Raw genomic sequence first — 27,076 nt, forward strand, 5'->3', positions numbered from 1 at the left:
TTGTCTGGGACTCCATGGTAAGACTGTTATAGTGCTTCAGGAGTTTACATTTGTTACTGGGTTGGTGAAATCTAGTTATAGAACATACCACCAGTTTGGGGGTCTCAGCCCTGCTTTTGTATACTCTGTCCTGAGGCTGGCACTCACGGTCATGAACCACTTCAGATAGTGTGACACGAACAATGCTCCAAACTTCAGTACAAAGCTTCACAACAATGTGGGGTAAAATGATGAGAGAAAGACTGCTTAAAAATACAAAGTACTTTTAATGAAGCCATTTTACAAAAGGGCTTCTGACTCTGGCTAGAAGTTACTGAAAATTCAGGTATACATTTATCAGTACCTGCTTTTTTCAATTAGTCTAATTTAATACATATATTAATTTAATCAGCGCTTTCACTATCGTTCTTGTACAGACACACAAACTCTTCCTGCAGGAAAACCAAGGGCTTGGCTACACAGCCCTATAGTTTGGACTATAGGGGCATGAATTGCAGCATGTACCAAAGTGCTACATTGTAAACCCGACTCCCACTCTGTGGATACTGCAGGTGTGAACTACAAGGTACCTAAGTTCGTGTGAATGTAGCTTTCTTCAAATAGTCTGTGTCAGCAGTGTCCATACTGGGCAGTTTCAGCACAGCACTTTCATGTGTACTGCAGTTCACACCTCCACAGTCTGAATTACGGGGCTGGGTAGAAATAGTCCAAGACTGGGTGGCCTCTCACCTCTATGGGCTTGTCTACACTGCAAAGTTGTTGACAAACTTTTGTCTTTCACGGGTACTTAAGAAAAGCCCCCCACCTACCCCCGCAAAAGACAAAAGTTTTGCCGACGCAAGTGGCAGTGTGAACGCGGCTTTGTCAGCAGCAGCACTTTCCTTCCACCAAAGCTAACACCGCTCGCGGGGCTGGAAGTATTTTGTTGGCAAAAGTGCCGTGGTGTAGACAAGCCCTAAGACATTACTTTAAACCTAGCTCAGGTTGAGAGTGATTTTTATACTGACTTAGCACCACCGACATCCGACATTTATGAAACAGTGTGAATTATATACGTAAAGCAGAACAGAGTTCAGCTGAGAGTGATATAAAAGCCTATGGACATTTGTTATTTCATGTTATACAATCAACATGAATGTCTCCAAGAGCATGTTCCTGCTAAAATCTAGTTTTGTTTTGCCTTGAAACATTTGCAGCACCCTGTTAAAAGACAGGGTATGTCTTCACTGCAGAGTTCGCTCAAATGCGTTTGTGGGTTTTAGACCAACCCTCTGCCATCTACACACAAAAACCTTTTCCTGAGTTTGGAGGTACGTTAAGCCCAGGCTAGCTGGGAGGGGAGTAGGGTGGGTTAGAGCCCGTGCTCTGCTGTACTTAAGTCTGGAAAGAACCTTTGTAGCGAGGACATAGGCTAAGTTCTCCAGTGCTGTCCCACAATTCCCCCAAAGGACAGACAGGTTCTCCTGCAATTGATTGGGAAAGAATCCTAGAACATCTCAGCACAAAGAACCATGGGACACACATGGGTCAGTGCAGAACTGATGAGGACACAGTAATGCAGGTAGAGCTTTGCTGTGGGGACGCTCACACTCAGATGAGGCTAACTCAGGTGCCAATCATCCATGCTAACTCTACAGTGAAGACATAGCCGTAGTATCAGCCCCATGAAGGCTTTCAATGCAATAATACTTTGCTTTCCCAGTGAGGATCTTGAAGTGCTTTCGGAATACTAATAAGTCAAGCTGCACAACATCCACGTATTGTACTCGTTTTACAAATGGGCAAACAAGCATTATTTACCCAAAGTCACAAAGTGAGTCAGTGGCAGAGCCAGGGTGCACACAGCTCCCATTTACTTCAAGATTATCAGGCCCCCAGGATTCCTGACTCCCAGACCTGTGCTCTAACCGCTACACAGCACATTTTAAAATCAGGGCCAGTGCAGTGATTGCTATACAGGGCGATCTGAGCACTAAATAAGCTTGTCCTGAGAAGCTAGCTCTCACGTTCAAGGGGTCTAGCTCCCACAGTTAAGACTGACCGAGGGAAAAGAGAAACAAAAGCCGACAAACATCGACAGCATTATTCATGGTCGCTTTTATGTAACAGGCAAAGAGAATATCACTGAAGGCACAAGCCTAATTTCTTTTGCATTCACAATATGTATTTTAATATTTAACTTACTGTGATATATACTGTATAAAACTCTTGACTGGCAATCTCTGATACCTATCTCCTGTCAGATCTGTACCATTTTACTTGTGAACAAGTGTTTTAAGGTCTGACCTCCTATTCTGTAGTATCACAGTTGGCACTGCTGGTTTTCACGTGATCTTGTATGCACTGTTTCAGCTGCTGTTTACCTGTTATCAGTGTATCACATGACTGTCATTGGTCAAATTCCTTTGCAGTATAACTGCAGCCAAGATAACGGAATTACACCAGGAATGAATTTAGCCGATTGTGTTAATCTCATTACCTGAATATATGCCACGGGGCCAAATCTGGGTCCCACTGAAGTCAGTGACCAAACTCCTGTCTTAAATGAGTCCAGAATTTGTCTCGAAGCCTTAACACCAAAGAAGTAAAAGTTGGAGAGGAAAGAAATATAGGCCAGACCTTCTGTCCATGTAAGTGGGTATAGCTCACTGACATACCCATTGACACGAGCTGAGGATCTGACCCCTGACCCTCTATTCGCTGATGTTTTTCTGTCCATTTGATCCACTGTACATATATATTATTATAATGGCATCAGCTAAAGTCATCCTAATTAAGTTTTATTATCATTATTGATTCAAGTTTGCCTTGTGCTTCATATATAAATAAATAATAGCTCCCTATAGCAAAAACCTTGACCCTAAGGCATTCACAGGCCCAGCACCAGATTAAGGTATAGGCAAACTGGGGACATGCCTAGGACTCAAATGTATCTGGGGATGGGGGGCTCCCAGTCCCAAACAAACAGCTGTTCAGTACACTCACCGCAGTTGGGCTGGGCTTGCTATGGATCCATCAGGACCGGCTGTCCAGCCTGCTGCTGTGCAAGGCGCTGCTCACCAGGATGGGAATTGCAACACCACGCATTCAAATTTGGCCCAGCTGCCTCTTTGGCGTGGTGGGTAACATCACGAGTGGCAGCAGGATGAACAGCTAGACTGACAGAGCCACAGCATGATCAGCCTGGCATTCATAAGTGTATTGTACGCCTGTTTGTTGTTATTCATGAGGGATGCTCGAAAGTGTATTTTCCCCAAGGACTGACTGATGGCTTAATCCAGCCCGGAAGCTGCCACAGTGAAAGAACCTCAAAAGAAGAGAATAGATATTTCTGAGATTTCCAAAGTTAAAAAAAAAAAAAAGCATATGTCCGGGACTTTAAAAATCCTCTGTGGTCACCTTTGACTGAGTGAGTCTGCAATAAATGTGTCCTTAGCAGAGACCATCCCCTAGGCAGAGCCTCAGCTAGTGTAAGTCACAGAGTTCTGATGAAGTCAACAGGAAGCCATTTTAAGTTAATGGTGCTAGGCCAATTTAATCTGGCCCTTGGTGGTTATTTGTTGTTTGGTTTACAGTAGTGTTTTAAGGTCCAATGGAGCTCACAACCCCACTGTGCTAGGCGCTATGCAAACACATAGTAAGAAACAAACAGTCCCTGCCCCAAAGAACGTATAGTATTAGACAGACACAGGTTGGGAGGGAAAACAGCAGAAGGGAGGTGGAAAGACTTACCTAGGGTCTCGCAGAGAGGCTGTGCCAGAGCTGGGCATAGAATCCAGGTCTTCTGACTCCTAGTTCAGTGCCCTCTCCCCTAGACTACAATACCACCTTTCAGGCTGTGGCAGTAAATATGATAAAACAAAGGACCACAATGGAAAGAGAAATTAGATATTTTTTCCCAAAATATCAATACCATGGCCAGCATTTATAAGACTTTCCTCAGGTATGTTACTGGTTTGAAAAATCCTTATGGGCCCAGCCAGAATGTGTGTAACTATTAAATACCAAATAAAACGAGATGGGTTTAATACTAACACATTGTAATGGAAATACTGCTACACCACTCTAGGATCAGGTGGCAAATTCACTCACTTTTTAATATTTATCCCCTTCAGCTAGTTATGGCTTTATACTAGCAACTACAGTAGCATTTGGTTTTCTCAGGGTGAAACCATCCATAAGTATAAATTATCGCGCAGCGTCTCTTTTCTTTCTGCGTTACGCTTTTGGTCAGTCTATACCAGTCTCCAGCCAATGAAGATTGTTGCTGTACTGAATCAATTCAGTCCCCCATGGAAGCTTATCTGTATCTATTCCTTCCATTCTTTCCTGTGTCTTTTTAGGACAACACCAAGATACACCAAGCCCTTAGAACATAATGTCAGGTTAGTCTCAGGGCCAGGGGTGATAAGCTACATACACTACCAGGCATATCAGTCAGAAGCATGATACTGATTTGACCTACTGGTTTTTGAGCTGCGCTGTTTTTATAAAATCATGCTTTTGTCTAAGGTTCTTTCAGATGCATTTTAAAATACGGTTTTTAATCTCCTCCTGAAACACATTTTGCAGTTTTTATGCCTCCTCGCTGCCTCGCAAATCCTCCAGTTCAGTAGCAGCTTTGTGTCCTTTTATGGCTGAGCGCCTCTTGCGACGGAAGGCTGCTGAAATCTCTTCAAAAGACTTTCCTTTTGTTTCTGGTACTTTAAAGTGTGCAAATAAAATGAAGCCTAAGAGCAGAACGGCGAAGATCATGAACACGTAAGGGCCACACAGATCCTGTAATGGGAAAAGTGAAACAACAGTGACGAATTAATAACAACCCATGGTTTGCTTAGCATTTGTATGGCAAATGTTAAGCTTTTCAAAGCAATCTAGAGAGTTTTAGACACCCATCTTCCATTCATTTTAATGGAAGGTATGTGTGTTCACCGCCCTGCTCTGCTTTGGAAATCTCAACCACTCAAAGGGTGTCAGTTACGTGCAAGATTTTAGGAACTTTTCTTACTGCAATATACTGGAAACACATTCCAATGATGAAGTTGCAGGTCCAGTTGCAGAATCCAGCTATGGCTATGGCGGCAGGGCGGGGCCCTTGACTGAACAGTTCAGCAACAATAAACCAGGGGATTGGTCCAGGCCCAACTTCAAAGAAAATTACGAAGAGAAAAATTGCGACCATGCTCACATAGCTCATCCAAGCAAAAGTGCCCTATAAATAGAAGTAAGTAAAAGTGAATTCACAGCATGAGTGATTAGGTTTCCGATACAGTCATCTTTCATTACTGTTAATATCTTGAATTATTGTGCTGCTGCAGAAGTTTCTTTCAGTTCAAACAAGCTGGGTAAAAGCAACAGACATGAGGAATTAAACTTGTAATGGATTAAAGGCAGCAGCCCATTTACTGGTCTGTTACACTGGGATAAATCCAAAGTAGCTGCATTAACATGAGCTGAATTACTCTGGGTTCACACCAGTGAGAAGAAGTGCCTGTAGACTGCTTAGATCCACATCCACTGACCCAAATGCAATTATATCCCTATGCATCACCTCTGGATACGATCCACTGAACCAGATCCTTAGTTGGTGTAAATCATCATAGCTCCAGTGAAGCCAATGGAGTGATGCCAGTTTTCACCAAATAAGGCTTTGGACTATAATGAATCTGAGTTACAGGGAATCTGTCTACACTACAAATCAGGGATGTGTAATTGCAGCCCATGTAGACATACCCAAGGTAGATTTAATCCATCTAGTTTGGGTACCAGAACAGAGAAGCCATGGCAGCATTCAGCATGGGCCAGCCACCTGAGTACTTACCCAGAGTCCCAGATGGGCTTGTTTAGCCCACACTGAAGCCCATGCGGCTATAGCGGCACTATATTGGTACCCAAGCTAGCTCGGGTAAATCTACATGCGCTGCAATCAGAGCTCTGCAGCAACACATATCCTAAGCAGGTGAAACATATATTGATTATAGTTGCACTATGCACCCCTGGCAGCAGCATGTAGTGTACGTGTAGCTATACACCACAATGAAAAGCAAGGTGCATCCCTAGTGCGGGGTATAGCTACATGTGTCACTGAAAGGCTCTGGCAAAGGGTCAGAAGCAGGGAAAGATTCCAACAAGGGGAAAGGCTCTGGTTGGCTTATTTCTCCTTCGTGGGGAAAGGCAGTGGGGCACTACACTGCTAAAAATAGCTGGGTAGAGAAGGAGGCACAGCTTGGGCAACAAGAGAATGGGGATGGTGTGTGCTTGTGTTACGCCGACAGACCCTGGTCGTCAGCGAACGGGATCGAACTAGGGACCTCTGGAGCTTAGTGCATGAGCCTCCAGCGCACGAACTAAAAGCCGACTGGCTCTTAGCTAAGGCTGTAGAGCAGCCTCATTTTAACTCTCTCTCTCCAAGTGGTCTCAGTGCCACTAGATGGGAGAGAACACCACACCCAGAAGGTTTACATGCCCACACCCTCCAGCCATGTCTTTACTCTACTTGCCTAAGCTGTGTCTCACTAGCTACACTGCTATTTATACCCCGCTAGGGGTATATGTACTACATGCCACTGAAAGACGTGTGCTGTGTAGATGCACCCATTGAGTGGCCAGAGAGAGGAGAGTAGCAGAGGAAGCAACTACCCGGAGAGTGTAAGAGGATGTTTATTAAAGAAAACCACCCCAGGGCCGCCCAGAGGACATAGGGAGCCTGGGGTCTTTGGCGGCAGGGGGCCTCCGCTTTGGTGGTAATTCAGCGGTGGGGGGTCCTTCCGCTCCGGGACCCGCCACCAAAGTGCCCCCAAGACCCACGGCAGGAGCCCCTCGCTGCCAAATTACCGCCGAAGACCCGGCACTTCAGCGGCGGGTCCAGCTTCAGCGGTAATTCATCAGCGGGGGGTCCTTCCGCCCCGGGGTGGAAGGACCCCCCACCGCCAAAGACCTGGAGTGGGAGAAGCTCTGGGGGCCCAGGCCCTGCGAGAGTTTTCCGGGGCCTATGGAGTGAGTGAAGGACCCCGCTCCGGGGGCTCCAAAAAACTCTCGTGGGGGCCCCTGCGGGGCCTGGGGCAAATTGCCCCACTTGCCCCCGCCTTTGGGCAGCCCTGAACCACCCCCTACTTTACAGTACATTTTCTTTACATGTGATTTACACCAATATTTTAGATCTCTTACCCTCAGATCCTGTTAGGTTCAGAGGGTTAAATCCTGACCCTATAGGTATTAGTGGGAATTTTGCCATTGATTTCAGTCAGGCAAGTATTTTACCCCCTTACATTTACACATTGACAGGTAACATTCAGAGCCTTATGCATCATCTATATACTTGGCTTGGTGGATTTACTCTAGTTTAACTGAAGGTCGAATTTGATTCCAGATTCTAAAGTACAAAGTCGCAAAGACACATATTTGATTAATTATATTGGGACAAATTCTGCCCTCTAGTGGGTACCAAATTCTATTCTTATTAGTGAGGAAAGAATTTCAAATGGTTCAGAAGATCCACCATCAAAATGTACCTTCCTCTCTGAATCCCTCTGTAAATGTATTCTGATGTTATAGCCTGTTCCTAATTCCAAACAAAGGTTCCCACCTCAAGACTCAAAACTGCAAGTATAGGAACTAGAGACAGGCCAGAACCACAGTGCTTAGATTCACTTCTAGAACAGGGCTTCTACAAAGCATGAAGGTATACAGGTCTGTGGTTGTGGCTGGGACTTATAATAAGAACATAGGAATTGTCATATTGGAGCAGATCATTGACTTTGCCAGTCTGATATCCTGAGTCCAGCAGAGGCTAGTGCCTGATGATTTAGAGCAGGCCTGCACAACATGTTGCCCGCGTCCTGCGACGGGGAATCAAAGGGCTCTGGGCTGCCTGCAGCCACGAAGGGCCCAGAGCCCTTTAAATCTCAGCCACAGCCGGGATTCAAAAGGCTCTGGGTTCCCCGCAGCGGCGGGAAGCCCAGAGCCCTTTAAATCTCAGCCGAGACCAGGATTCAATAGGCTCTGAGCTGCCTGCAGCCATGGGGAGCCCTGAGCCCTTTAAATCTCAGCGGCGGCCGGGATTCATAGGGCTCTGGGTTGCCCGTAGCGGCGGGGAGCCCAGAGCCCTTTAAATCTCAGCCCAGGCCGGGATTCAAAAGGCTCTGAGCTGCCCGCAGTGGCGGAGAGCCCAGAGCTCTTTAAATCTCAGCCGTGGTGGGGAATCAAAGGGCTCTGGGCTGCCAGCAGCGGCGGGGATCCCAGAGCCCTTTTAATCCCAGCAGCGGTTGGGATTCAAAGGGCTCTGGGCTGCCCGCAGAGATTCCTGGCCACGGCTGAGATTTAAAGGGCTCAGGGCTCCCCGCCACCATGGGCAGCCCAGAGCCCTTTGAATCCCGGCGGTAGCTGAGATTTAAAGGGCTCTGGGCTCCCCGCTGCTGCAGGCAGCCCAGAGCCCTTTGAATCCCAGCCCGCGGCTCCAGTGGATGGGCTGGGGCTGGGATTTAAAGGGCTTGGGCTCCCCTCAGCGGCAGGAGCTCTGGTTCCTTTAAATCCCTGCCCCAGCCCCGCAAAGCTCTGGTTTCCCCCAGCCGCCGGAGCCCCGGGCCCTTTAATTTGCCCCTGACAGCTCCCAGCCACCTCTTCAGCTGGGAGCCCCTGGTTGATTTAAAATCAAGTATCACCTCCCCACTTCCAACCTTCCTTTTTGGCCCACAGCCGTTTTGGTGGGGCGGCGCTAGGGAAGGAGGGTTTGTTTCTGCAGGGCTGGGTGGTGCTGGGGCAGGGTGTTTCTGTGGGCCAGGAGGTCCTGGGGGTGGGGGTGGGTATTTCCGCGGGTTGGGGGGAGATGTTTCCGCGGGGCAGGGCGGTTTCAGCCCTCAGCTGTTTTCTTTGGAGTAATGTGGCCCTCGCCGCTTTATGAGTTGTGCAGGCCTGATTTAGAGGAAAGTGAAAACACAGGCTGAGTATTGCCTGGCGTAGTGAACAATTCCTTCCTAACACCTGTAGTGATCAGCTTATGCTCTGAAGTATGAGATTTTATTATACCTGCCATTGTGTGCATAACTATCAATGTTATGAAATGTCTTGAAATTAGCCAATGATTGTCCTACATGGAAAGTTCTAAAATGCACTCTCTGAAGGATTGATGGTAGCAGTTCCAACATTCTCAAAGCTGTATGGGCTTAGCAAAGCAGCATCAGAGTTTACTTATGTTGTGTGACATCATCTCACAAGGCAAGGTGTAACGTGTGTGTGACCTGGGAGTTCACATGATTTGGATGATGCTTATGAAATTGTGCGTGAGGGCGGATTATTTTCTGATCTCTGTATCTGAAATAAACTTGCAACACACTCAGTGTTAAACAGAGTCATTGGCAATATGTTTGTATGCAAATGGACAATAAAACAAACCATGGAGTGAAACCAGGATTAAAAAAAACCTCACCAGGAGTACAAGTCCAACTGTCATGGCTACGGCACTTGCCAGCATACCAATCAAACCAGCAATAAACAGGGACCGTCTCCCTGTTCTCTCCACAAGGAAGACCTGTAGAAATTTATTAAGTATGTTAGGCTTTATCAATCCTACAGTCTTCAATTAGTAACACATATATAAAACTTACATCAAGTCCCCTTCCAGGAATTGGTCCTCATAGATTATAACAGCCTACTACTGCTGTCAGCTAATGGTTTTGCTCTTTTAACTCATTTAGCAGAGCTTTGCACTTAGGTACTGAATGAAGATCCTTAATTTACACTATGATGATATCTGCTGGTGGGGATTGTTAACCAGCTACTGCACATAGCAACATAACGAAGGACAATGCAGATCCATTGATATGCTGAACTCATGCATTCCAAAGACTGAAGGTCATTCCAATGATTTCTCACACAGGTTATTTTCTATAGAGTCCAGCCTTCCAATCTGAAGAAAAAAACAATCAAGACCTTTCTTATTCTCGTGATTGTCTTCCAAAAGTAAAGTGATTCATCACAGAATTTTTGTGTTTAGAGACAGAGGCTTTGTCCATATTGGAGTAGATTTTAGTCCCTGGTGCAACCCCCTAGTATAGATGTAGTTCATTAGTTTAAACTGTGGCTGGCACAAATGCAGCTTTTCTTGGTTTCAATTAGGATTTTTCTCTGGTGAAGGTACCCCAATGATCCTTTACATTTACCAGCCTATTGAGATAAGTGGAGGAAGCTTGCACCTGTCTGGGGGATATTTTACTAGTCTGACCTTGTCTACACTGGGGCTTTTAATCCACTTGGATACACTGCATCAGGGCAAGTTTCAAACTGGGATAATATGCACCAGACAAGTCATGGCTTACGCTAATGTACCAGGTCTATTCTAGAGTTTGCACAAGTGCAGCTGTATCAGGGTATGTCTACACTTAAAACACTACAGCGTCGCAGTTGCATCGTGGCACCTGTGTCACTGTAGTGCTTCAGTGTAGACACTACCTATGCAGACAGTAGTGATTCTCTTGTCGGCATTAGCGATCCATGTCCTCAACCTTCTGTCAACCTAGCGCAGTCTGCACCAGGGGTTAGTTCGGTATTGCTAAGTGTAGTGAACTTCGCATGCCTGAGATACACAGCTATAGTAATGTATACTCCTAGTGTAAACCAGGCCTCCGTCTACCTACTTATTCCTGAAGGACATCTCAGGACTTGCTCCACCCATGAGTCCCAAGCTGGCCTCTCTTCCCAGTGGCCAGGAACACTCCTTGCCTCCTACACGGCACTAAGTAGTGGTCACCCTGAGATAAGACATGATCATCTATTTTCCTAGAAGTTAAATGGAGCTTTTAGCTCAAGCAGTTTATCTCACTGGTTTGCAGAGTGCAAGTTCTGATTGCTATCTCTGCTCCCTTTGTCAAGGTCCAACACAGTGCAAATGGTTCGGGAAAACAGATGGTTGCTCTGTAATTGATTGACAAATTTTAGGTAATAGTTAAATACTCATGGTCAAAGAACTGAAGAGCAAATGTCACCAGGCAGCAAACTAAACATGCCTGTAACTGATATGCAATGGCAGTAGAACATACAAAGCGCTGTCACGGGAACTCATTCTAACTCCCTCATTTCACAATAAATGACACAAACCACCTTCTTATAGGGAATGCTGGTGTTTTTTCATGAAATCAATTTTGTCCAGGGACACTGGGGCAGCTTTACAGGCTTGGTGATGGTAGGCTACACAGTCTTATGACTGTAGATTGATAGTTCACATCCACTCCTGGTTGTTAGTGGGTGAAAGTCATCTCACCATCAGAAGGCTATTTGGAGGCCTAAGGAAAAGGATTTGGCTTTCTGTATCCAGTGCCTGTTGTTTAAGTGTCCCCATGAAAAGAACCTCAATTGGTTACTAACTTGAATTTTGTTGGCATTCTAGGCAGAAAGACTATTGATCAAATGGGCCGTGAAGTTTGAACTATCCTCCTGGACACACAGACCATCATCTAGATATTACCAGGATGGATGCTATATAAATACAATAGATAATATCAGAGAGAAGACAGAGGTTGAGGCACACTGGCAAGGCAATAATGAAAAACATTCACCAGTGTTCCCCATGCTGTAGCTGTTCTATAGACAAGACTATAAGCAATAGGACTTCAGTCTCCAGGACTCAGTTTAACAACTGACACACGTTTTGTTTTTGCAGAAAACACAAACCAGTTGAGGTTCATGATTTGTACAGAATCAGGCAGAGTTTTCATTCTCAGTACCTTTGACAGTTTGCTATACGCTGAGACTTGGCCTTGCAATCATTACTCATGCAAGTAAGGATTTTTCCTGTGAGTAAGGTTTGCATAGAGTTACCATACATCCAGATTATCCCGGACATGTGCGGATTTTTGGGTTTTAAATAGGACTTCGTAAAAATCTAAAAAGGTCTGGGATTTCCCTCCCAATGCAGAGCGCGGTACGGTTAACAGAGCTGCCGGGCCAGACTGAGCTGCTCATATCAGGGCCTCCAGCAGCCAGATCCCCTCCCCTGCTCCTCCCTTGCCCTCAGCCTCAGCGCGCCGCGCTGGCAGCACACTAGGGGGGCGAGGCTGTGTGCTCCATTGAGGAGCGCAGCAGCATGTCTGGTTCCATGTGGAGCCGGATATGCTGGTCTGAGTGGCATGGTAAAGGGGCTGAGGAGTTGGAAAAGGGGCAGGAGGTTCCAGGAGGCAGTCAGGGGACAGGGAGTTGGGGGGTTGGATGGGCCGGAGGTTCTGGGAGGGCCTGTCAGGGGGCAAGAGTGTGGATAGGAGTCAGGAGAAAGATAGGGGGTGCGGTCCTAGGGGGGCAGTTACGGTGGGGGGGGTCTCAAGAGGGGGCATTCAGGGGCAAGGAGAAGGGAGGCTTCGATAGGGGGTGGGGTCCTGGGGGGCAGTTAGGGGCAGGGGTCCCGGAGGAGGCAATCAGAGGACAAAAAGCAGGGGGGTTGGATGTGTTGGGGGTTCTGTGGGGGGCAGACAGGGGGTGGGAAGTGCGAGGGAGTGGATAGGGGGTGGGGCTACCTCTCCTTCCCCCCCAAGATTGTCCTCTTTTTTGAAAGTTCAAATATGGTAACCCTGTGTTTGCAGGATCAGCTCTTTGTGACTTTCCTGGCTCCACAACTCCCTCAAGCACCATAATTAAATCTTTAATCTTTTTACTTGGCTGTCAATCTATCTAATGCAGAGGTATTTACTTACGGAGATAATGGTGAAGATAGTGTTCACGACACCAACACCAATGGTTGCATAGACTGGTTGATCAACTCCCGCTCTTACAAAAATGTTTGTAGAGTAGTAAAAGATCTATTGAAACAAATTAGGATGAAAGGTTATATCCCACTGTGGGTGGAATTTTCTGTCTTAGAGGGAAGATTTTCATTTTCTTGGCTGAGATTTGAAGCAATTTAATTATGATTTGTTTTTCAACTATTTTTTAACAGTTTGTTTTAATAATTAAGGTTAGAAATTTCAAAGGCGCCTAAAGGAGTTAGAAATCCTACTGAATTTCCCATCTTAAATCACTGAAAATATACATTTTTTAAAAAGCCCAACCCAAACTTGTTTTTCCTCCATATAATTCTGGGTTTTCTCTTGAAAGCCAATTCGCCAGAATGGCAGGTTTCTTTTGCATGCTAGACAAACCTCTTAATATGGCTGATTTTTTAAAATTAATTTTTAATACACTTTCCTTTATTAGAATAATTTAAATGTTTTCCTTTCTCTCCAAAGAGAAGGTGAATCCTTTCTCACTGATGTAGAGATAGAAGGAAAAATGGGTAGGTTGCCTACTCCATCTCCTCTGCCAGTGCAGAATTTCCCCTTACAGTGTATTGTAGGAAGAGAGGAAGAATGGCGCAGTAATTAGAGCACTAGTCTGGTCTTTGGGAGACCCAAGTTCACTTTCTTCTCTGCCACAGATTTCCTGTGTGATCATGGGCAAGTTACTTAGAGTTTGTCTACATTGCAGCTGGGAGCCTCCCAACCCCGGTAGAGATTATGGCAGGAAGGGACCACTAGATCATCTAGTCTGACTTCCTATATAACACAGGCCACCAGCTCCTCCCAGCATCTGTACACTAAACCCAACAACTGAAATGAGACCAAAGTACTGCAACTCACAGGAGACTAGACTGTCACAGTCAGAGAATAGGAGGGACCGAAGTGCTCCAGTGCCTGGGGCCCCAGCAATGGCAGGGAAATGAATCAGTGAGAGCTATCACGCTACAAATAGCAATGTGGCCATTGTGACTCTGGTGGAGACTTGGGCTAGCTGGCAGAGCTCAGACCTAGGGGTTCAGGTATTTGCCATCCGAGCTGCAATGTCCCCTCAAGCAGAAATAGTATGAGTCTGTCTACGTAGGCTGGGAGGCTTGCTCCCAGCTGCAGTGTAGACATACCCTTAGTCTTTCCATGCCACAGTTCCCCATCTGTAAAATGGGGATAACTACACTACCCAGGGTGTGTTGTTAGTCTAAGGGTTAAGTATATTAAAGACTGTGAGGTGCTCGGATACCACGGTGAGTGGGTCCATGTTAGTACCTAGCATATCTCTGGAGATATTTAAGGGTAGGTTAGATAAATATCTATCAGGGATGATCTAGACAGTATTTGGTCTTGCCATGAGGGCAGGGGACTGGACTTGATGACCTCTCGAGGTCCCTTCCAGTCCTAGAGTCTATGAATATATTGTGCCATCTGATTTTCAGGAGAACAGCCTCATATAGGCACACATTTGATTCAATGATGATTTCTTCTGCAAATACTGAAGGACCACTATGGCCTTAGATTTTCCTTACAATACAATTAGTATCAATTCTTTTAGAGGACAAACTCACTGCATTGATTCCTGAAAACTGCTGAGATATTTGAACCATCAGTGCCACAATGACTGGCTGCCTGTAACTGGAAGAGCTGAAAAGCTTCCTGATGGAGACTTTCTTTTCACTGGCAGCTTCTTGTTTCTCCTTTTCCATCTCGGTGATCTCTTTCGTGGGGTCGCAGTCTCCTCTGAGCCTTTTCAAGCCTCAAGGGAAAAAGAACATGCTTTTATCTCAATGGAAGTATCAAAGGATGGGAGTTCATTAACAACCAACTCATTCAAATCAATATCAGGGTAAGGACAGATCAAAACAAGAATTAACAATACCGTGTACATGAGCTGTTCCCAAACTATGGTCTGTGGTCAACTGTTGGTCTACGAAGCACCTCTGAAATACTCAAAGGCTACACAAGTCTTGAACCTCCTCTCTGTTTCCATGTGTTTCCTAATGTGGACTGTTCTTGTTTCTTGTAGAAACAGCTGGAAACAGAGAGGAGGAGCCTGTCACGCTGAATAAAAGCAATTGCTATAGTTGCCACACATATGTTGTGCAATTGCAGGTGGCACTGGAAGAGGAGGAGAAGTGTCCATGAGATGCAGTTCCACTAAAAGTGGCTGATGATGTACCAGTGGCATGTTTGTCTGTTGGAAAATGCTGATTCATCAAACTGAAAATATTCATAGCCAGAATAGGTCTATTACAACAAAATTTCATTACAAAAATAACAATGAAATGAAGCGATTCAATAACATTTTGATTCTTTGTTTCAAAACAACTTTCTGTTTAGAAATTTACTCATATTATAAGTTATAGCCGTAGATTTTTCTTGAAATACTGAAATATGGACAGCTGGCCTACTCTGAAGTCCATGGAAGTCAATGAAAAGACTCACATTGACTCCAATGTGCTTTGGATCAAGTCCAGAACAAAAAATTTAAAGAAGTTAAAGTTAAAATGTTTCATCAGTTGACTTGAAAGGATTATTTTTGGAAAATTTCACATTGTGGGAAATATTTGAAATTCTTTATTTTCATGCCAATTCAGCATGTAAATTAATTTCAGAATGGTGGGATTTTCCCCAAACCTGAAATTTGGTTCCCACACAGCTCTGGACTCCATTAAGATATGTTCTGCTTTATGCAAATTTTGACAAACCGCAGCTTAGTAGATAAATAATAACATGATGGGGTGTGCATTTTTCAGTGAAGAGACACACAAATAGGTATCTATGGCTCTCAGTCCAGCAATGTTCATACATGGAATGGAGCAAAGACCCACAGCTGTGCAAATGAGTTATCACCCAGACACTGCTCCAAGCAACCACAGTGTTTTATTTTATGTATGATTTAAAAACAAAACAGAATTGGTGTCTTACTTTTTTTAGCTTCCTCCACCTTTCCTAGTTTAATGTAAAGATACCGAGGGCTTTCTGGACACAATAAGAGCAGGAAAAACTGAAGAAGAGCAGCAGCACCAGATAGACCAAGAAGCAGAGGCCACATGTCATCATTGCCGAGCAGAAAGTCTAGTCCAAGGACCTGAAATTATGGTGCTGTGTTAAATATAACAGATGAAATTAGGCTGTAGAACCAGAAATTCTAGACTAATATTGCACTTTCAAATAGCTGCTGGGAAGGAAGTTGGAAGGAAATAGGAGCTCCCTATCCCAACAGGTTGGTTCCATAGATTATGGAACATATTCGTAATGGACTAACTAACGAATGGCATGAAGCCTTGGACAGGTCATGTCAGGGCCCTGTTTAGATGATGGACCAAATTGTGGTGCTCTTGGTAATGTCACTGTAATTTGGAATAACTCCATAGACTTAAGTGAAGTTACTCTATATTTACACCAGCGTAGCTGACAGTACAATTTGGTTTTTTATGTTTAACTACACATGGGTATCTGGCACAGTTAGGAGTGCTTGTACTGTAACACTGGTTTTTGTTGGTAGAGTAGATGGGACAGTATGATTATAGAAGTATCTGACAGCCTAGGGACAATATAATTGATGAAACTGCATAATTCTGCAGCTAAACCATGAATGGAACACCTGCTGAATCAGTGCATGTGGGCAAAATTAAGCCCTAGTGTAAATAACTTAAGAAAAATAGATGTGCAGATGAATTCTTTCCCCCCCTCAGACCTTGTTCTCCTGGTTTCTTGTATTTTATAAATGGCATGTTCTTAGGAAAATATATAAGATGAAAAAAATGTTACAGAACAGTCAATTGAACCCAAACCTGCCTACAGAAGTACACATGTGACTCTTATTGCTTTCAGTGGTGACAGCTTATGAACTTTCAAAAGAACAGTTCTGCACATTGAGTGAATTCTTTCTTACGAAGTTCTGCTTTCACCTTTCTTTGCTCTCTCATCAGAATCATAATGAATAAACAAAAACAACGAGGAGTCCTTGTGGTACCTTAGAGACTAACACATTTATTTGGGCATAAGCTTTTGTCCAATTTTAACCTGCCTGCACCTATGTCTTAAAAAATTCACAAAGGGCAACAGTTCATTATGAATATTCAAACTTCAAAATTTACACTGTGTGATGACTAGTTACCTAAGTCACAGTCACTTACACAACACAGTGTGAATTCTGAGGTTGCAGTGTGCAATTTGAAATGCTCTTCAGAAAATATTCAAGTTTAAATTTGCTTTCTGTGTGTGTTTGGTCTAATAACAGCTCAAATGCTATTGAAGAGTGAATACCAAAGGGCTGTAAACACCGTCAAATTGAAATTAGGTTTATTAGGTTTCTAAACCAAATAAATATTGGCAGACATTTTCTTTTCACTGTTTGCCGAGCTCTTCTCACAACCACGACCAAAGAGGGATACAACAAGCTGTTTCCAGAGTGAAATTCTTTGGCTTGTGATATACAGGAGGTCAAAGTAGATAAACATAATAGCCCCTCCTGACCTTAAATTCTATGAATCTTCTGGGCCAGGAGTCCACTGAGTTTACTAATACTGGGTATTACACTCACAGTGTTCAACTTGAATGTCAATGGCAGTGTATGAAGCCCTTCTAGGGAAGGGGGATAATTTGCTGTCAGAAGTGTTTTTCATCTCTTGGGGGTGAGTCATTTTATTAGGAATGATTTAGTATCCAGGAAGGAGGTGCCATAAATCACCCCAAATTTCCCTTCAGCTTGCTAGTGGCATTTTAAGAAGGAGCCTCTGTCAGTATATCATTGATGTAACCCAGCTAGTTTAAAATGACATCACTCAGTGCTTCTGTGCGCACTCTTACATACCTGGCTAAGGAGAATACCCGTGACTATAGCAAGCTGGTGCAACGTTCCCAAGGCTCCTCGAAGGGCTGTAGGTGATATCTCACCAACATACATTGGAACAAGTCCTGACGATAGCCCTGAACAAAGTGTACACATGAGTCACTTATTGTAAATGACAGTTCAGCCATCAGCAGAAATAGCTCACCACAGAATGAACTGAGGTTCAATTCTGTGTGATCCTGAGTGCCTCCTGCAGGGTTATGAGTTCCCTCCATGCCCATTGGTTGGAATGGAAGTGAAGAACGCTCAGCACTTGGCAGGAACTGTTGGTGGAAGCCCCAACTCAGAAGGACATTTAAGCAAGTGCTTACATTTAAATAGATACATAAGTGCTATCCAGAAAGGAACATTCCTGAATCAGGACCAGAATCAAGTCAGTGTCTATGTCTACATGGCAAATATTTAATAATGGGCTCCTCAATCCATCTGCATACCCCAAGAGATCTCTCCGCAGGCTCATCTCCTCCAAGTCTCTATGTTTTCTCTTAGGAACCTCTCTATTCCTGTCATTCTGCTTCTACACTCTTCTCCCATTTCATGGGAGTGCTAGGGAAAAAACCAAGCAGCACAAAGGACTCCTCCAGATCTTCCACTAAGATGGCCCAAGTATCTTCTCTTTCTGGTGAAAAGTTACAAAGCTGTGATCCCGAATTATGGCCCTGATTCAGCTAAGCATATGTGCTTAAATGCATCCTTGTTCAGTAAAGTACTTAAGCACATGCTTGTTCAAGTGTTCTGCTGAACTGGGACCTAAATGGTAAGTGATTCCCTAAATGGAAAGAGATCCTCCTCTTCTACTTCATGTGTGTCACCTTCTATTTCCCAAAGTCTTGGCACAAACATGAGATTCCATTTGTGCTGGTTAAAAAAACAAGTCTCCTCTCTCAAAATTTCTTCTTTATGTTTTGCAGCCATTTTGGTGTGCACTAGCTTAGTACAATGGGCTTACCATAGCAGCCCACTAGGAATACACAGACAAGCAAGATTTTAGAACTTGCCTTAACTTACCACAATACAGCCCTGTGATTGCTCTCCCAGCTATAATAAGGATGTGAGATGGGCCAAATTTTGCCAGCCCCATGAGGAGATTTCCAATGATAGAAAGAACATTCACAGCCAGCATGGCTTTCACTCTGCAATTAATTAAGAAGAAAACTACAATGTGATAGTAAAACCAGCACTGAATTCAACTACACCGTAGATATTCTGGAGTTCCAGGAGTGGTCCCATGCTCTTTGCATAGGCCTTATTAATTGTTATTATACATTTCTGGATATAAATTCAAGTAAAGTCACTATATCTTCCACCTAAAAGTGGTAATTCTTCAACAAAAAATACTTCAAAAACAGACTCCAGTGTGAAACTGCAGAACTGGAATTAATTTGCAAACTGAACACCATCAGATTAAGTCTCAATAAAGACTGAGAGTGGCTGGTCATTACAAAACCTAAGCCTAATTTCCCCAATACTAATTTCTCCCTATTGTTATTCACACCTTCTTGTCAACTGTCTGAAATGGGCCACTCTCATTACCACTTCAAAAGTTACCTTTCCTCCCTTGGCATTCTACTGTTAAATAAATTGTCTCGTTAGACTGACCTCACACTTGGTAAAGCAACTCCCATCTTTTCATGTATTTATACCTGCCCTTGTGTTTTCCACTCCATGCATCTGATGAAGTGGGTTCTAGCCTACAAAAGCTTATGCCCAAATAAATTTGTTAGTCTCTAAGGATTCCTCGTTGTTTTTAATAATAAAAAAAGACCATTCAAATTACCATATGGACCAAAACTGGCCCAATTCTGAGAGCTACTGAGCACTCTGTGTGGCGTGCTGAGCGCTCAGGGAGTTAAAGGCACTGGAGTTTTATATTGATGTAACTGAGAACAGAATCTTGCTTTACATTCTTAATCAATGTCTTGTTCACTGGGAGTACTGCGTGCTTCTGAATGGCATCAGGGCCTACTGATGTCTATGGCAGCTGAGGGCAGAAAGCACTGCACACGATCTGAACTCAAAGCCGCAAGCCACCAGCACAAGGGAAGGACTGGCCCATGGTTTTGCCATTTACTTGATTTAATTCTGGATTAACTTCCCTGCTAGTCACATGATTTGCTGTCTGCCAAATTACTTTGCAAGGATGCTGCATGTCTGTTTCCAAATGCCTCTAAATGAAGACGTACGCCCATCTTTTAGGCATTAAAATACAAATTTAGGCAATCTGTCAGTGAGTTAATCAAAGCTAAAGGATAAAGAATAATGAGTGTGCATACTGAAAAATGTACTGGAGAGGCAGAATCAGAATAACTGAATGGCTAATGAGTTCTAATGTACATCCTGTACAAGTTCTTTTCACATATACTGTAGTCTCTTTTGTTATGGGGGAAAAAAGGCTCGAATTAAAACTTAATAAAGGCTGTTCACCTCTTTATTTTCTGAAATGATAAAAGCTACAGGTAACAATAAAAAAAATTGATTTAAAATTTAGGATTTTAAGAAACCAGATTTTTCCATTTTATAGTTTCAGGGGCCATGTTTTGGAGGGTTCATTATTTTTTTTCAAGCTGGAAAAAGTAACAGAGAACCAATTTCAGGAGAGGTCATCTCCATGTGAAAATTCAAATCTAGGGGCTTAAGGTTTAATCACCGGAAATGAATGGGAAAGGATTTTTGCACAGAGTGCGGTAATACAATCTGGAGGCCAAAGTCTAATTTTAGTTCTAGATTAGGCTATCAGTTTGTGGAAAGTCATAATCATCAGCAAAGATACTGGGCCAGATCCTTGACCCTAGGTCTGGCTGCTTTGTGCTGTTCTGGCAGCTCATAACCAGTTAAGATGGCTTTCTGACTGCAAGCTGGGGATTCCCTGGGCCATCTCAGCTGGGTCCCACCTCCTTTCCTACTCAGTGTTTTCTGGCCATTTGTCAATTTACAGAGATAGAGTGTTTCTCACCTGCCTAACTTGTCTCCAACCCATCCAACAGTGAAAGAGGAAATCATTCCACCAATGGCAAAAATGGACACAGACAGGGACCAGTACAGAGTGAGCGTACTCTTGCCTACATCCAGTTCTTCTAGATCTGGGAAGATCATGCTTCCATTCGTGTCTGTGAAATCGATGGCACTTCTGTCAATAGGGGCAATGCCTAGCACACGGCCATAATGGGCCTCTATTACCTGCAGTGAGAAAGAAAAGTCATGGAGGTTAAGTATATTAACGGCTATTAGCCAGGATGGGGTAAGGAATGGTGTCCCTAGTCGCTTTTTGTCAGAGGGTGGAGATGGATGGCAGGAGAGAGATCACTTGATCATTACCTGTTAGGTTTACTACCTCTGGGGTACCTGGCATTGGCCACTGCGGTAGACAGATACTGGGCTGGATGGACCTTTGGTCTGACCCAGTATAGCTGTTCTTATGTTCTTATGAATGCATTAGTTCTTCTGCTTCTAACTCGCTAGGAAGCCTTCATTTCCTAGTCAGGGTTTTTCTACTTTGCAGCCCATAAAACCCAGTGTCACAGGGTAGCAGGTCCCTGTGGGCAGACTAAGCCCAGCGCCCCCCGGACCAGAGAAGGTGAGCGCAATCCAGCTAATTAAAGCGGGCTGGGCTACAGCTGAGCCTACAAAAGCGTGTGTTCTGGGGAGGGAAAGCCACCCTGCAGCAGAGCTAATGCCTGTGGTGGGTCCCAGGAGCAAGGGGCTAGGGCAGCAGTGGGCAAACGTTTTGGCCCGAGGGCCACATCTGGGTATGGAAATTGTATGGTGGGCCATGAATGCTCATGAAATTGGGATTGGGGTGTGGAAGGGGATGAGGCTCCATGGTGGGGCCAGAAATGAGGAGTTCAGGGTGCAGGAGGGGATTCTGCGCAGGGGCAGGGGGAGTAGGGTATGGGTGAAAGCTCCGGCTAGGGGTGTGGGCTCTGGGGTGGGGTTGGAGATGAGGGGTTTGGGGTGAAGAGGGTTGCTCCTGGCTGGGACCGAGCAGTTTGGTGGGCAGGAGGGGGATCAGGGCTGGGTCAGGGGGGTTGGGCGCGGGGTGGGAGGGAGTGGCTCAGTGGTGCAGGCTTCGGGCAGCGCTTACCTCAAGCAGCTCCCAGAAGCAGCGGCATGTCCCCCCTCTGGCTCCTACGTGGAAGTGCGGCCAGGCAGCTCTGCTGCACGCTGCCCCGTCCGCAGGCACCGCCCCTGCAGCTCCCATTGGCCATGCTTCCCAGCCAATGGGAGCTGTGGGGGCAGTGCTTGGGGTGGGAGCAGCATGCAGAGCAGAGCCCCCTGGCTGCCCCTACGCATAGGAGCCAGAGAGGGAACATGCCTCTGCTCCTGGGAGCTGTGTGGAACGGCTCCCAACCCTGCTCCTCAGCTGGAGCACTGGACCAGGGAAAGCTCTAGACAATCCCCAGTTGGAGCTCGAGGGCTGGATTAAAATGGCTGGTGTGCTGGATCCAGCCCACAGGCCGTAGTTTCCCCATCGTGGGCTTGGGGCTCAGAGAAGCAGCCCTGCAGCTGCCATGCCAGAAAGGGAGTTGAGTCAACTGATGCTAGGTGGCTGCCAAGAACTCAAGTGCCAGAGATCCCTGGAAGGGGTGACCATGGGGCTGAGGGCAGAATTAAGATTGTTTTCTGTTTGTCTGATAAGCTCTGTTAAAGAAATAACCCCCCTTGCCTGAGCCTCGGAGCGGCAGCACATGCTTTGGAGCTGGGGAGAAGCCCAGTTCAGTGACAACCTGGCTCTGTATACGTTATGGGTGAAATCCTGGCCCTCCTGAAGTCAATGGAAGCGCTGTCATTGACATCAATAGGGTCAAGATTGCAACCTATGAACACAAATGTGCCTTTATACCAGTGTGTGACACTGATGTGACCAGTTTGGGGAAAACATGGCTGTGTTTACACTGAAGCTTTATTTTACGACAGAACCACACGTCATTCATGTTTGCATGTCCACACCTATTAGGCTACCTGACTGTGTTAATTTCAGCGCATGCTGGGAAAAACTGGGCAGTTATCTCATAAAGCCTGGGCAGGGGGCAGATTGCTGGGAGGACACAGGACACAGCTAGAAGGTGACAGGGACATCCAGGGTATCAACTTAGAAACTCACTTGCAGCTGTCTCAGGGATTATTCGGTTACTACAGTCCTATTCTTCAGAAGCTTATTGACCAGTTTTCAGACTCGCATTGTATGCTTTGCTAGCACTTATAGTATCTGACCAACAACTTCAAAACCTTTATACTGTCTCTATGGAAACAATGGTAATGAAAGCAATGACAAGTTCATCTTAATGACATATGCTTTTGTTAATTTATTGGTTATTATAGATAGATAATAGTATAGCAATAAAACAGGGCTCATAAGTGCTGCTGCAAGTCATGGCCTGTTTTGAAAGGAATCCAATATGCTGTACTTGCCCTTTGAGGAGCGTTGATGACACCAAGACTGTATCCATACTGGAAGAAGCCCAGCACCGCAGTGAAGACAGAGAGAACCAAGGTTCCTGTGAGGTGCTAGGAGAGGATTGTGAAACAGAAAATGGTGTCACTTTTCTATTTCCCAGGCTCTACATTTCTGCCATATAAACCTTGAACACATTGGGATGGATTCTGCTGTCATTGAAGTCAGGGGGGTTGCATGAGTTTAAGTGGCAGCAGAATTTGGCCCATTCTGTCTGCACTGTCCTGGCAGTGCAAAGCAGCATAACAAGTGGAGGGGAGGATTTATTCAGTGAATGTAAAGCTGTTGCAGTAACTCCTTCATGCCCCCAGTCTCGGTCTCCTGGTGTAAGGACATGTCTAGGAGAAAGGGAGTATGTCCAGTTTCTGGTGATTCCCAGGTGCCAGAATGATCCCATGGGATCCCATAGGCAGCTGGGAGTAGGGAAGAGCAATCCTGAGGCTTCTTCAACTTATGCCAGACTGATTGCCTGCCAGTCCCAGTTTCATAATGCAGCCAGAAAGCCAGTGAAAGGGGTATAAGGGGGGTATGCTGAGAGGAAGGCCTGTGGCCAGATGTAACAGCTTTTGGAGCTTCCTTCCAGTCAGATGTAGCTTAGAGCAGCCCTGTGGTTGCTCTAAGTTGCACCAGAGAACAAAATGGCCCCAATCTGGCCTCAGGATCAGGGGGATAGAAAGGTGGCCCACCTGCACCACATGTAATTAAGGATTTAGCCTAAAGATTTTATGCCTTTTACCATAATGACTGAATGGCACATTGTATGTAAGGGGAGGTCTCTTGAAAAGAATTAATTAAGGCAAGATCCAGTGAACACTCATCACTCTCATTGACATCAACTATATCATTAAATGCAGTTCATCTCATGATCAAGTCTAAAATATGCTGTCCTAATTCTCGGTGCCTTTCCCCAGATCTCTTCCAGGGCCTGCCTTACAACTCAGAGCAGTGGTTCTTAACCTGTGGTCCGCAGATTATGTCTAAGGGGTCTGCAAAAGACTTTGACTGAACAGAATTCATCTATCCATACAGACAACAGATTTCTACAGGGATCTGCACCTCCATTCAACAGTTTTAGGAGTTCGCAATGGTTGAGAACCACTGACTTAGAGGACACTGATCTGCTGGACAGGCAAGCTCAGACAGCGCGTTGCCTTTCAATCCTATCCCACAACCACATGGAGAAATATGGGTAGTTGGCTGCTCCCCCGCTCCCTCTGTTGGAAGGGAAAGGTGGCCTGATCTGTAAGTCACTCAGTATATGTAGAGGCCTCCAAAGCATGGCGCCCCAAGGAGTCGCTTGTATTGACTGTGTAGACAACTGGCCTGATAGTTATTTCCCATCTTCAGCATGAAATCCCCTAGGAATAGGAGCTGAAGGGTGAGGAAACAGCTACGGATACACCTGCCAATAACTGGTTCAGCATGGAAAATAGGGACTCTGCCGACTCTATAGTCACGTCGAAATAGGAGACTGTAAAAACAGCAGTAATAGCCAGGGCCGGCTTTAGGAAGTGTGGGGCTTAATTCGAACATTTTCTGTGGGGCCCCGGCAGGGATGACTGAAAAAAAAAAACATGTAAAAAAAAGCCTTTCATTTCTTAGCAACCGGTTCCCTAAAAGAAGTTTTGATTTAAGGGATGTGCCACAATATCTATTTTTTGTACCAATAGGGTTACCATACGTCCATATTTTCCCAGGAGAAATTTTTAAATTTTAAAAATTCCTCTCGGATGGCGATTTAAGAACCAAAAAGCCTGACATGTCCAGGAAAATACAGATGTATGTTAACCCTACCTAAAGTTCTTTTTTAAAAAGATGGACCTGAACTAGAAATGAGCTCCATAATTCCTGCACATGTGTGGGTCCCTGCCACTCCCTGGGGGTGCGCTAGGGTGACCAGATGTCCTGATTTTATAGGGACACTCCCAATTTTTGGGTCTTTTTCTTATACAGGATCCTATTACCCCCCACCCCCTGTCCTGATTTTTCACACTTGCTGCCTGGTCACCCTAGGGTGTGCACATGTGTGGGTCCCAGCTGCTCCCCGCCCTCCTTATTGAAGCAGGTGTGCAGGGTCACTGCCCTGGGAACTGCAGGGCACCAGTGAACATGAGGCTGGCTGGAGGTAGGGCAGGGCCTGACTAGAGGTAGGATCTGGCTGCAGGCAGGGCAAGGGGTGCGGGGCTGGCTGGAGACAAGGGTGTGTGGGGTGGGCTGGCTGGCTTCAGGCAGGGCCACAGGGTGGGTGCGGCAGGGGTTGGCAAAGCTGAAGACAGAGGAGTGTGGGACTGGCTGGCTTCAGGTGGGGGGGGTGCAGCAGGGGTTGGCTGGAGACAGGGCAGGGGTGCAGGGCTGGTGCGGGCAAGGCAGGGCAGGGGGTGCAGCAGGGGCTGGCTGGAGATGGGCTGACTGTGGGCAGGGGGTGCAGCAGGGGCTGGCTGCAGGCAGGGTGTGCGGGCACAGAGGGTACAGACCACCCTGTATGGTGATTGCCCCCTCCTCCTCCTCCCTCCCCCACCAGGATAGCAGCAGCAGCCCAGGGCTTCCCTGCTTCCACTGCCCCTGCCCTGTAAGTAGCCGAGGGAGTCCTAGGGAAGAGGCGGGGCTCTGGCGGCTATTTAAAGGACCGGGGCGGCAAAGGCAGCTGGAGACCCGGCCCTTTAAATAGCCTGGGAGCCCCCCACTACCCCAGGGCTCTGGGGGCTATTTAAAGGGCCTGGGGCTCCCCTGCTTCTACTGCTCCGGCCCTTTAAATAGCCAAGGGAGCCCTGGGGAAGCAGCGGGGCTCCAGCGGCTATTTAAAGGGCCAGGGCGATAGAAGCAGTGGGAGCCCTGGACTTTTTAAATAACTCCCAGAGCCCCGCAGCCCTACCCCAGGGCTCCAGCAATGGGGCTCTGGTGGCAATTTAAAGGGCCTGGGGCTCCAGCCCCTGCTGGGAGCCCCAGGCCCTTTAAATTGCCCCCCTGGGGAAGCCAGGCTACCCCAGTACGGCATACTGGCTCTTGCCAGTATGCCATACCAGGGCTTGGGCGCGGGGCCCTCTTAAGGGCAGGGCCCGATTCAGGGGAATTGGTTGAATTGGCCTAAAGCCGGCCCTGGTATAGCGATCCCTGGAGACAACGTTTGCTGGCTATGGCAGGACATGGGCAGGGAGATCTGCACATCCAGGGGGATTGCAAGGAGGGAAAGTCTTGCTGCTTCCCCTGCAAATCAAATTCCTTAGTGTGGCCTGATCCTGCTGACATTGAGGTCAGTGGAAAAATTCCCTCCTGACACACACACTATTATGCTGAGCACCCTCAACACCACTGAAATCAGTGAGTGCTGAGGACATGCCACATCATGCAGGATTGAGTGCTAGAAGAGGTAGTTCTTGGTGGAGATCCCATGAGCTAGTGAGTGCCTCTTGGGAGGTGCTGAGCACCCTTGATGCCTGTTAACTCCTTTGGGAGTTGAAGGCAGACAATATCTTTGAGAGGATTCTCCCTGCATTGCAAGACTAGGCCCTACAACCAGAACTGCATATTGTGGGGCAAAAAGCAATTGGGATTTTCATTCTGCTCCCCAGTGTGAACAGAGACTGGCTACAAACAGACTCTTACTAAACAGATTCCTCTGCACACCTAAAGAAATACTCCTAAGGAGCAGTAATTCAAGTGCCTCTTTCATAAGTTTAAGATTTCGTATATAGAGTTTTAAAAAGCATACATTCAATATGATGGGCTCAGTTCCTCAGTCTTTACTCAAACTTAAATCCTACTGAAGTCAGCTGCAGCATCAATTATGCAAAAATTGACCCAAAAAGGCACATTTTAGCAAAACATTTGGTTAACAGAAATGATCCTTTAAAAAAATCCTAAGCAGGTCCCAAACTTGGACGGTTTCTTGCTATGAGCAATCAATAGCTCCCCAACTATTTGGTATGCATTCCCCATTAAGCAGCCTGACACTGGCACTTCAGTAAAATAGCACTGAGTCAGTTTTACCTTTTCTTCTTGCATTTTACTAGTCTTCTCCAT

The 27,076-nt window shown here is 45.8% G+C and overlaps 1 protein-coding gene across 2 annotated transcripts; it reads right to left on the reverse strand.

Annotated features, from left to right (window-relative positions):
* Nucleotides 1-4,575: 4,575 nt before the first annotated feature.
* On the reverse strand, nucleotides 4,576-27,076 carry SLC2A2 (solute carrier family 2 member 2). 2 transcript variants are annotated; one of them, XM_050966015.1, is made up of 12 exons: nucleotides 27,044-27,058; nucleotides 23,014-23,109; nucleotides 20,700-20,781; nucleotides 20,558-20,663; nucleotides 18,613-18,737; nucleotides 17,566-17,681; nucleotides 15,675-15,837; nucleotides 14,315-14,502; nucleotides 12,678-12,782; nucleotides 9,425-9,526; nucleotides 5,009-5,212; nucleotides 4,576-4,779 (listed from the first exon to the last, which is right to left on the reverse strand). In XM_050966015.1, the coding sequence occupies exons 1-12, from the start codon at nucleotides 27,056-27,058 to the stop codon at nucleotides 4,576-4,578; spliced, it is 1,506 nt and encodes a 501-aa protein (XP_050821972.1). The 2 variants fall into 2 exon arrangements, with proteins under 2 accessions (XP_050821972.1, XP_050821971.1); XM_050966014.1 differs by having other exon boundaries at nucleotides 20,558-20,781; nucleotides 27,044-27,076.

The sequence above is a fragment of the Gopherus flavomarginatus genome, chromosome 8, assembly GCF_025201925.1.
Source record: "Gopherus flavomarginatus isolate rGopFla2 chromosome 8, rGopFla2.mat.asm, whole genome shotgun sequence".
NCBI lineage: Eukaryota > Metazoa > Chordata > Testudines > Testudinidae > Gopherus > Gopherus flavomarginatus.